An 11,757-nucleotide genomic window follows, 5' to 3' on the forward strand; every position below is an offset into this window, starting at 1 on the left:
CTACCCTACCACCAAGTCCTCCTTCCATCATCGTTCAATCCAGCCCTATGCCAATGCCCGATAAACACCATGCTTGCTTGGAAGAGATTAAATCGCAAAACAAAAAAAAAGACAGTTCTACTAGTACAGGGAGCGGTCGTAGATGCAAGAATCAGCCATAAAGGGCCGGGGACGCTCGGTTGAGATCTTGTAGAAGGGTATAATCGCAGGGGACCTGGTATGTAATGCTCGCTGTAACATGTATGCCGAAACGATATATGCGTGTGCGGAATTCGAGCTGGTGTGAAGACGGTCTGCAACACCGCAGTTCGATAACAGTATGGTTGCAAAGCTTAAACGCCTTGAGGATACTTCTGTTGACGAGGTGGGAGGGCGTGTGGTATCTATCCCTCTAATAGAGGCGTCCTCGGCTGGCCTGGCTTGCTCTGCTGGGCGACGTCCGGCTCCTCTCATCTTCCTCGGGAACGTCACTCAGTCTTGTCGGATGGTGATGTCTCATGCCTACCCACTCATCGCCGTAGCCATCGCCACTGTAGTCGGGTGCACCGCCAGCGGTAGGGTGACCCTGGCGTGACGATCCCGCGCTCGAACTCGTTGCGTAGGCACCTGAAGACGTGGCAGTCGTGCCGTAGTGTTGCAGATGCTCAAGCTCGCGTCGACGTGCATCTTCTACATCATACTCATCCGATACTGGAGACTGAAGCGATCGGAACGGGATGCGGCGACCTGAATCATCGCGAATGAAGTTGCCTCTCTCGTCCAGGGCGTACTCGATATCGCCTTCGGACTCCTCTGCCTGAGACGTGACATACGACTGTTCGTCCTCTGGTAGACCTGACTCAGACTCTTGATGTAGATATGAACCTGGTTGCTGGTAAAAAGCCTCAGGCTGAGACATGGCCGGTTGTGCAGGAGCTTGCTGTGCCTGAGACGTGTAGTATGGATACTGTAATGGAGCAGGGGCTAGTGCCTCGTCCGCGACCGAAGAGCCACCAGGTCGAGAGGAGGGGGCGGATGCTGCACCTGATGGGACGTAGGTTCCTTGAGCCACGTGTGCAGGAGGTTCGGGTTCTCGGTGCGCATGGCGAGCGCCTTCCGTGAAGGGATCGGTGTCAGTTGGAGACTGACCTTCCTCGTACGAGTAGTGCTGTTCTATACCCGAGCCACTGCTCTGAGCACCGGCGTATGTGTCGTCCCCATGTCCCCTCCCTTGACGCCCCATGTTCTGCCCCATTGGTACCACCTGCACTCCGCCGACCAACGTAGGCTGCCCTTCTCTGAGTGAGAATGTGCGATCACGTTCCTCTTGCTCCCGTCTTCCAAGCTCCTCCCATGCTCGGCGTGCTTCCTCTTTCGAGATTTGAAGCTCACGCTTCATCTCCGACACCGCTCGTTCGGCGTTCTTCTTCTCAGTGGCCATGCGTTCCATGTTTGCCTCAGCCTCAAGTCGAGCCTCCTGCTCCGTGTTGATTTGTTCCGTCAGTTGAGCCTCGCGCTCTTGAGCTCTTTCCTGATCCTGGCGATGCTCGTAGAACCATCTCTGGAACTTGCGCTCGGAAGATGCGCGTAGGCGCTGCAGCTCAACAACAGCATGGAAAAGGTTCGCTCCAGCTGCAGACAGGTCGGTGATCTGGCGCGACATTTGCTGAGCCAGCGGCTCTCTGCGAACTTCATCGGTATTCTGCTCAAGCCGCCGTATCCAGTAGGAGGTTAGACCTTCCCAATGCGAGGATAGTGTTTCCCAGCGTTCAAAGGCATGCGGAAAGTTGGATGTGGTTGACTCGCGAACCTGTCCGGAGGACGAGCCTGGCGGAGGTGGTGGGCGTGCTGCAGCGGTGGAAGGGCCTGCTTGCGATGAAGCAGCCGTGGCACCAGACGGTCGCCGCGCATGCCCTGAGCCAGCTGGCCGTCTGCCTTGTTCCGCCGTCGTTGGTAGGCCTAGGTTTGCCTGAGCGGGTCGAGACTGCTGCTGCTGTGCTTGCGAAGCTGCCCGAGGTCTGGATTGCGATGCGCCGGTAGTGGTCTCCTGCGCTTCGCTCATGGTGTTTTGTGATGGGATCGGCCTCTCTGGCTGACGAGGCACTCCACCCGATGATGTCGGGTATTGTACATACTGGTCGCCAGATCTCAGAGCTGCCGATTGGGGCTGCCTCTGGGTCCCGGGCTCCGTTGTTGGTGCTCCAGCTACACCAGAAACAGCTTGAGCTCTTCTTTCTGCGCTAGCTCTCCTGCGCTCCTCTTCAGCGGCCTTCCTTTGTTCCTCCACTTCAGCCCGTTGTCGTCTGGCGTTCATGATCTGCGTTGGCGTGCGTATGTTGGACCTGTCAACGGGCACAGGACCGCCTGTTGTGCGCGCGCCGCCATTGGCAGCGCGGCCACTTGTTAGATCGGACATGAGGGCGTTCTCTTCGACCAGATCCGGGGTGAAGGGATGTGGAAGTCGGAGTCCCTCTTCGAGCACAAAACGTATTGCCGAGGCAGTACGTTGGCTGACGCGAAGGGCGGGGTGAGGCTCGGCGTAGGAGGTCGAGCGAGGGCGAGGTGTCTCGAAGCGAACGCGCTGCTGCTGTTGGCTCGGATCGACAGATCTCGCGCGCTCGAAGTTGGGCGTGCGGCGAAGACTGTTTGCGACGCTGCCGGTCGAGCTCGATGCTCTCGAGCGATTGTGCTGCGTGCGATAGAAGGCTTCGGCTTGCTCCTGGCGTAGCTGGAGGGAGGTTCGGTATTCGAACAGTGGCGCTGGGCCGTGGCGGTCGTGGTCTCGTGAAGATGGTTGTTGGAAGGGTAATATGTTGGCGAGCTCAGATGGGTCGCTGGACGTCACCGCGAAGTCAGGGACTCTCACTCAGGCCCAATTGCCCTTGCGCCGTCGAGGGGCACCCGCCGGGTTGGAGAAGATACCCAGCGGCTGGTTCTCTTGGGATTGGGTAAGCAACGCGCGACGGCTTGCTTATATCGAAAGGCACGAAAGCTGGCTGGAGAGGGTAATGTTAGAGACAGAGACTGCGGGAGGGCTAGCAGAGGAGCCATTGCTGCGGTGCGCCCTAGCAATTCCGCGCGCGAGGTAGGGTGGTTGGGAGGAGGTGAAGGGCTGGGAGGTGGCTGGGACGCTTCGTGAAATCAACTTACACCTCTCACCGACAGTCCATGAAACAGCCAATGTACGTGTCTGGATGCGCGATTGGTGACTATGTATGCGCTGCGCTGTGCTGTGCTGTCGTCGTGGTGCTGGTGGTTGTCCAATGCCTCGAGTTCTGCTGGCAGTGCCGAAGCAGACGTCACCGGACGAAAAGCTGGCCCTCAGCCCCAGCGCTCAGAAGCGCGGCGCCTGCTGCAACGCGCGGGTGGGTAGAAAAGAGTGACGGAAGAGACAGAGGGTCTCGTCTGGATATGCATTGAAGTCGCGCGGCTGAGCAATCGCGGACCTGTGGTAGCGCTTTGAGCGCGAGCGGAGCTTCACCCGGGAAGCAAATACGCCAAACGCTGATATTTGCTGATGTGGAGTCGCACTGACCGACGTGCAGCGAGATGCATGCAAGCGACTGCACTGGGACGAGGATAGCGGACGTCGAGTTGGTGACGGCTACGATCGATTGCCAGCGTGCCAGCTCATCGTGCTTGTTCTGCTAAACCTGGCATGGGGCCAAGGTACAGCGCGAGCCGGAAAGCGGAAAGCCCATCGCCGTCATGACCGGCCGAACGAAGCAAGGCATTAGAAGCCAGCAGTCCAAGATTACGAAGAAGTCATGTAGTTGATAGCTGGAGATTTATTTGGCTCACGGCCTCTCTCATGCTCGTGGTCGCGGTTACCTCATCGCACCTGCCCACCCGCATGCGCCTGCCAATCAGCCGAGTTGTGAGGAAGGAGCGGCCCGTCTCCAGCGGGTCAAATCGTCACAGCGTTTGGCCACGAGCGTCGTGTCTCTTCAACCTGACAACAAGCTGCCTTTCCCAAAGGCCCGCATCGCAACGACCAGCTGATGATGAAGTCGTTCGGTATCTTGTACAGCCAACAAACATTCCATCATGTCCACCCCTGGAACCCGCATACACGACATGCAACTCCCAGCCTCGCGTATGCGTTAGACCCATGATCCTGCAGCAACGGAAGAACAAGGAAACATACTGCAGACGTAACGTTCACTAGACCCACAGAACAGCTGTCATCGTCAGACGTCGCCCGTCCCATTTGCGATGAAAAGAGGACGGCACACTTTGCGCACACCGCCTCATAACCTGAATCGCAAGCACATCGGACCGAGGCAGCAATCGGAGAGCTGTAGCACTTGCAAAGACGCCGAGATGTCAGCAACGACGGAGAAGCATCGACACAGCCAGGTTGTGGGATGTGTTTTTTTATTCGTGTAGATCCTAGGAAAGGGCCAGACTCTGGAGTGAGACCTAGCTACAAGGTTATTCCCAAATACCTTTTCCCGAGGCTTCCAAGCTCCAAAAGCTCCGCAGACGCGTCGTGGTATCGTAGTTCATCCTCCGCTCCGTCATTGCCCAAGTCCGAATTGTCAATCGTTCGTCGTTCGTCATCCGCCGTCACCCGTCCGCCGTCCATCTATCGGTTCCTATGAAAGTCAAGCAAGGGTCTTTGGGTAGGACACATTTGCTGCTGCCAGCAAGTCCCATCCATGTCTCCTCACTCCCTTTGGTCAGCTGCATGATAAAAATAATGTCGAAACACCAAAAGCAAGCAGGACGCTGAGCAAGACCGGACCAAATTCAAGAAACAGCGCCAGAACCAGAACCAGACAACCAATCCCAAGATCTTCTTACCTTGTGCTTGAAGCTACCGTTCTTGACGGCTGTCGCAGGTTTCACCGAGGCTTCGTCGATGTCTGCGGGCAGGATTTGGTCGAAGCTGCTATCATTGGAAACGATAGAGTCTTCGGAGGTCGCGCTGTCGACAAATACCAGGCTCGCGCCTGTCGGAGAGGTTGCGCCAGAAAAGGTGTTTCCGTCAGCGGCAGGGCTTCCGGTCGTCGCCAGAATGACAGGTGTCTCGCTATCAGTCACTGGGACAGGAGGGAGATTTGCCGAGGACACGGTTTCTTGCGGCTGCAAGCAGGAGGTAACAGCGCTGCCTGGGGACCACGGTGACTGGGCTGAGAAGTAGCCGTCTTCTTTGGCCGCGCCATCTAAGGCCTCGCCTAGGTCCTTCATCTGGAGAGACTCCTTTGTTAGCGGTATCGGGTCGCCACGGTCATCGAAAACCCCAGTCCAATTCGGCCATTGGATCAGACAATGGTTCTTGACGACCTTGCCCTCTCGACTGAGTGGATTGCGAGAAGTCTTTGGGGCTCGTAGACCGCTGTCCACACAATCTTTACCGCAGGTCAACAATGCAATACGGGAGAGCTCTTGTTCAAATGGTAGGTAGTCGACGACAAAGCCGTTGAGTTTGAGGCACCTAGTAAGCAAGTCAGTCTCATTCCAGTACACACTGGTCGCCTAGTCGTGCCACGTATATATGGGGGATGTATCTCGGTAATCGGGGCTTCGTTTGGCTCATGACCACTTGTTTCTTTGGAATCATCCCACTTACCGTAACGGGAACGGTTTGGCCTCCTCCAGTCCAGCTGCAATACGTCCTTTGCGCATGCTGAAGTCATCGAGGTACTCGCCGGTACCGAAGGAGTAGTGTAGTACTCCCTTTCCGTCTATACCCCTGCAGTGTGTTAGCGACAGCACTGTGTGGAACACCGGATGTGCTCCTGTGCATGGGGACTTACTTGTACTCCTTTTCTTTCGAATCTATCTTCGGAACGGTCAAGCCACGGACGTCCTCAGCCTTGTGCCAATGGTCTTTGCGCACGATCGGAGGCGCGGCCATGTCGAGATCCAGGACGTGCATGCCAGTCTTGGACGTATTGCGGAAGACAGTCTCCCAGTAGATGGACTGATAAGAGTCATGCATATGAAACAGGCGGAGCTCCTCAAGCTCGGTCTGCTGGACAAGAGGCTTCATCTCTGCTGGGCTGATGTACGACTTGTACTCGTTCTCGCCATCTTGCTGAAGGCGGACAGGCTGGCCGAGATCGAGGACAAGCTTCGTAAGCGAGGTGGACAGCTTTGTCCAGATGACGGCCATGAAGGGTAGGTCTGAAATCCAGCTGGAGTCTGTTAGCCAGTAGGCCTGCTGCGAGAAGAGGATACACGTACGTCAACTCTTTAAGCGCAGGCATCTGTTCAACAAGCTTCGCTATATGCTCGCCTGCGTCGCGCCACTCCTGCTCACGCTTGGTGAGCCAGTGCGGCTGTTATTGCGTTAGCTTTATCGCTCTTGTTATCACAGAGCCTTCCGCTTACCTCAATCGAGCAATGCGATTGCTCCTCCGGTATACTGGTACGATCGCTGCCCTTCTTTGCCAGAGCCGCCGACTTCCACTCGCCGACGACGTAGAGCTTCGTGACTGGGGTAACACGATCATAGACGTTGATGAGGTAGTCGTCTACTTGCTCATTCACGTGCTTGGGGGAAGAAGTAACGTCGCCAGTCTCGTCGCGACCGACGTTGAGGACGTAACAAGAGTTTTCATTGCGGTCAGCCGCGAGCGCGGTCTGGAGGACATAAGGACCTAGGTTTTCTTTGAGTTCGGCCATGGTCGCGATGCGCGAATGTATTGTTTGGGTTGTAGTAGTAGGTGTAAGTGGTCGAGGGCAGATGCGTGGAGAATTTTGTTACGACCGGTCTCGAGATTGTTGCGGTCCAAGTCGAAGGTGACGCGAGATTGGGGTCGAGCAGCCCTGATAGGGCTGATAAGAGTGTTTGCTATATAGATAGGAAGGCGCTCACGGTGAAGGTGCGACACAAACGATGACGTGAATGCGTCTTCGTCCGTTTGCAGGACGTGCTCAGTGGTCGCCACAGCATGGCTGGAGCACGTGAATCGAACATGGTGAAATTGGGAATGCTGGTCGCTTGATTGGCCGGACTGGGACACTGCGCAACCATGGGAAGGTGCCCAAGTCAAGAGTGGGAAATTGCGGTGGGTGACCGAGCGCAACTTCTAAAGGAGAATGAGACGACTCTTTATATACGCGGGTGAATGGTTTAATGACAAATGCACATGCGCAGCATGCGACAACATATGATCAGATATCAGTGTCATGTGGACTTAGATGTTGCGTTCTTGGAGGAGCGAGAGCAAACAAAAGTGGCATAGAGCTGGAGATCGTGACTTCGTTGCCGAATTTTGAGGGGACAGATCTTGGGGATTACCGCTTGAAAAGTATTCTTGAGATTGGACAACGTATGCGTAGCGAAAGGTTTAGCGCAGTATCAAGTAAGAACTCTCACGTTTCTCATGTCATTTTGTCCATGGTAGCGAAGACTTGGACTGCGATTGAGGCATGCCCGCCGTAGCGATCAAGGTATCTCGAAGGATTAGATCTCTACAGCTCACTTACGATCATTCGCTGTGCGATAGTAAGGAATATTTTGGGTCACTCGGTGACCCACCTTAAACGATGACGCATTGTCTAGATCTAGTTAAATATTGCTGCAGATAGCTCCAGAATCACATCATTCGGATGTCTCAGAGCGCAGGCAGGTTATTCAGACAGCCGCTCTTCATCGCCCGTCCTAGTAATCGACATGCTGTACTACGAAAGTGTTCGAAACATCGAGAACGGGCGGTTCATACATTTCGGCGCCCAGAAGTCACTGCACGTCTTTATTCCTTTTGTTTTGAACATCCACACTCTTCAACTTTTTTATAGGGGAGAATAGCCATCGGAATCACTCATGCCAGAGAAACGAAAGGTGCCCACTACTGCCGTACCGCAGTACGTGTATTTTGGAATAGTATTCTCGAAGAAGTTGTTAACGTGCGTTGGATCTGTTCAGTATCTAGGTGGTTGTGCAAGGGAGCGTCTATCATGAGACACCTCAACTCGATTCACAACACCAATTCTCCTTATCCTCTTCTTTCGTTTACACTAATCACACGTTAACGAAGCATGAGAAGAACAAAGTTCAACAGACATGAGTCGCTTAGTACACTGTAAGTCCAAGTCCAAGTTTAGCTACATGCAACGACGACGCATCGTATACCTTAACAAGTTAGTCTGGCTCTTCCACGACGCATCCTGGTGCCTGAATTCACCATCCAATGAACATATACAACGGCTGCCGGATAAAGACGCCGAGCTTCATCAAGGAAATCGAATCGAGATTCAACTTGCTTTTTGCCCATCCAAGTGGAGGGGCGTAACCAGGGTTCGGGCTGACATTTGACATTGCTTTTTCGCCCGATCTATCAGCAACGTGGTGGCTTGTACGAAGTGATAATCCGCTTACCCTGGCCGACCCACGTGCTTGGTCTTAGTATACCCACGCGGTACGGTACGGGTACACAATTTCAGCCAGCTTGTGCTGCTCCTTGTACACGACGGAAGCAACCCGACCAGTAGCATGGTCTACCCGAACATAGCAGTGACCTCCGCGCAGCAACACGATCTCGTACCGACATCTATTGTCTGCACAGAATGTAAGCAGGCAAATAAGCCGCTTCCAGCACGGTGGCCATTCCGAAATGTGGCATTACTGCCCAGGTGTGACGTGCGGCGTCTAAGTCTCGATGCCTCTATAACGCATGCGGATGTGCGAGACCGCGTAGCTACCTAGGTAGATGCTATGGGTTGACTCAATGTGTTGGTAACATTTCAGCGCATGTTGAATGCTGTGGAAATTTTGTGACATGGGCCGTACCTATCTTCGGCCCCGGATGTGCAACGCAACCGCATTGGGTCGGCAATCGGATAGAGCTCAGGCGGCACGAATCGAGATTCGGATTCCAGGATTCTGCAGGTGGACAGTAAGCTTGCGCAAAATTCGGTGACGGAGGCCCTAAGCTTTGAATCGACAATGTGTGTTTCTCGCTATACGCTCCTTGTCAGAGTAAGGAAAAGAAATAGTGTGTACCAGACCTTCCACCGCGGGTCGAAGCAGACCGCTCTTCGGAGCTTTTACCACGAATTTGTGGGCAATAGTGCGATTGGTTCGAAATTTGACAGTGGTATCTACCGTTGTTGATGCCCAATGTCAGCCACATAGATCAGAGCGAGGCGCTAGCTACCCCACAGTAACGTAGCCACGATCCGAAGCTATGACTGTGGGAACGTCATGTTTTTCTCGATACACCCCCCATCGTGTCATTTCTCGACACGGGTCTCGTCCCGTGTGAAGCAATGCTTTTTCGAATCGACGTTTCTCCATGCGACAGGGAAGGATTCCCGAATTTATAGGTATCCATGCTTTTGGCAGCCGTTGGACGACCGTAGTAAGGCGAGATTGGCATGCGTTAGCGCGCACTGCAGGATAGTACAGCGTGCTATTGGAGTGGAGACGCCGATATTCCAAATATCTATACCTACCCTGTATGTGCCACATGGAGACCAAACATATGAGCCTGCTCGACGATTAGACGTAGAGGTACTCTAATAGCTCTCAACTTTGAGGGCATCTAGTGATAACCCACGTCTGTCTATGCATCTTCGTATCTGAGAAATGACCATTAGTCTGCGATTGAAGCAAGTATCCCAAGATGCTGCGGTTCTTGAATCGAACAAAACATGACATCGTCATCCGCGGACCGCCAGCTATGGTTTCGCTTCATGTACGCGTCGTATCGAGCATCGTTGCAACGAGGTCAGGCTAGACTCGTAGGGCGCTGAACGGAGACCCGAGTCAAAAGCAAAGGAAGGCATGCAGCCCCTCTGTAGCATGGAACACCGCGGAACCTTGAACTGTGGTCGCGCAGCTTCAGGGCTGCATGGGTTAGGCAGTCGTTGACATGTGGACGGCGAAAGAACCTGAATACCTAGGCTTGCATCAGGACAAGAAGGAAACTTCACTCGTGGCAATTCCGACGAAAGAGAATGTACATATGTTGACAATGCCATTGCGTTTCCATGCCTCCAGGGCTCCTGACGTGGGGCGCCTCATTCAGCGGGGCGGCGTTCACACTTCTCCACATGGGCTACCAACGAAGGTGCCCAGTCTAGTAAATTATCCGTCTCGAGCCGCGCGTGCCACCAGCCGCGACGAGATCAGAGTAGGATGCTGCAGTCGCTAAAAAAGCAAGAAAAGGCCTCGGGATGGTTGCATACACAAGGGTGGATGTGCGGTAGATGGGATGAGGTCTGACATGTGGGTCCTAAGATGAGATCGGAAACACCCCCCACGCTAATCTAAGCGCCCATTGTAGTAGTACCACCGGCAACGCGACCAAACTCCTGACTGTTTGATGGAGGATGCGAGAACTCATGACACTGTCATATGTTGACTGCGCCATCGGCGTGATCATCCCGCTGTAGCGGGAGTGGCTGTTGCCAAGAGAGTGGCATGGCATGACCCAATTTCCGGGGCAGTTGTGCATGCATAGGTTATGATTTCATGGCTTGTAGCGTTATGCGCTCTTTACCGGTAGAGTGAAAGTTGTGCAACGAGCCCATCGTCCTACCTATCTATGAGAGTGTCGGCATGCCGAACAAATCCGGCGACGTTGGATGACCAAGCAGCTGCATTCGAGACCACGATGCTGAATCTATCCTGGTTCTTGCTGGATCGTGCAATTTCCCATATCTGACATCGGAGTTCGTTACACGTTGATAGATAAAACAGGCGTCCAAGGTCGCCAAGAGAAGGGGTACGAGCGGTAGGAGCTGAGTGCGATTGAAACACATAGCTGAACGCTCACATCCGTGTCGTGCAGAGCTTTACAAAAGCAACATGATCGCGATTTCCGAAAGACAGTACGTGGAGTGGAAAGAGTATGAGAGTTGGACTGTTTAATAAATTACTACTTCAGGAGGTATTACATGTTGGACAATGTGTACTGCAGCGGGTTGGCTGCGAGTGAGATCGTGGCGTTTATTGCGCAATTCCAATCATGGGTTTGTAGGAGGAAGCGCGTGCTCGTTGTTTCCGGCTCGCGACAAAGTGCTGGTGGCAATATTGGCGTTGCTTGGAGTATATGATGCATTCGGGGTATGGATACAGTGTGGTAGCACCATAGTGCCAGTTTCGTCAAATCCGGCCGGTGTGCCGTCTAGCGTTTGTTGCCTAGCGATATCGAATGACGATCGGATCGAATGGCGGCACCATCTGAGGGTCAAGGCCGTGAAGCGAAGATCTTTGGCAAGTGTGCTGGAAGTAGAGATAGTGTGGGCTCATGCCGAAACGGAGCCTTCTGCAACTCAGACACTACGTGAAGAGCGACCATCTCTTATACCAACGTTAATTTTATAATCTTCTTCGTCGTCCGAGTCCATTGAGTGGTCGACAGGAAAACTTCTTAACCCATTCTCTAGCATCCGGAATGTTTCTGAGTAGGCCTTGGAAGGAACGGCGTCCGGTTGGATGAGGAGCGAAGCAACGTCCATCTTGATCGATCTGGGATAAGGAAAGTCGTTGGGATCTTTGACGAACCAACTGCGGTCTTGTGTAGTGTCGTGCTTCCGTACATGATGCGTGGCGAGATCCGAAAATCTTTCGTCTAGGATCTTGCGTAGCACACGCTCGACTTGCTCGTCCGTAGGCCCTTGTATGTTCTGTTTCTGCTCCAGGACCAGGATACGTTCGTGCATCTTCCGAAAACACAACTCTGTTCTACGCATGAACTCGTGGCTGCCACTGATAAGCCTCAATGCTTGAATAGGATGCGGAAGGCGCTATGCTTACTACCATGCTGCAATCTGGTCGAAAGACTGATTGATCTTCTGCACCTGGAAGGTGAACGACAT

At 53.7% G+C, this 11,757-nt stretch overlaps 3 protein-coding genes across 3 annotated transcripts; all 3 read right to left on the reverse strand.

Moving 5' to 3' along the window:
* Positions 1-391: 391 nt before the first annotated feature.
* J4E86_008663 (uncharacterized protein) lies at positions 392-3,030 on the reverse strand (the record flags this gene model as incomplete). Its single annotated transcript, XM_051449174.1, has 2 exons — positions 392-2,813; positions 2,999-3,030. The coding sequence occupies 2 exons, from the start codon at positions 3,028-3,030 to the stop codon at positions 392-394; spliced, it is 2,454 nt and encodes an 817-aa protein (XP_051299593.1).
* A 1,701-nt stretch (positions 3,031-4,731) lies between these two features.
* Positions 4,732-6,612, reverse strand: J4E86_008664 (uncharacterized protein; the record flags this gene model as incomplete). Its single annotated transcript, XM_051449175.1, has 5 exons — positions 4,732-5,419; positions 5,555-5,677; positions 5,742-6,122; positions 6,172-6,266; positions 6,319-6,612. 5 exons carry the CDS (start codon positions 6,610-6,612, stop codon positions 4,732-4,734), a joined length of 1,581 nt encoding a protein of 526 aa, XP_051299594.1.
* A 4,599-nt stretch (positions 6,613-11,211) lies between these two features.
* On the reverse strand, positions 11,212-11,757 carry J4E86_008665 (uncharacterized protein; the record flags this gene model as incomplete). The annotated part of the gene is made up of 2 exons (XM_051449176.1): positions 11,212-11,641; positions 11,696-11,757. 2 exons carry the CDS (start codon positions 11,755-11,757, stop codon positions 11,212-11,214), a joined length of 492 nt encoding a protein of 163 aa, XP_051299595.1.

This window comes from Alternaria arbusti (assembly GCF_024043155.1).
Source record: "Alternaria arbusti strain BMP 1465 chromosome Unknown scaffold_14, whole genome shotgun sequence".
In the NCBI taxonomy this organism is placed as follows: domain Eukaryota; kingdom Fungi; phylum Ascomycota; class Dothideomycetes; order Pleosporales; family Pleosporaceae; genus Alternaria; species Alternaria arbusti.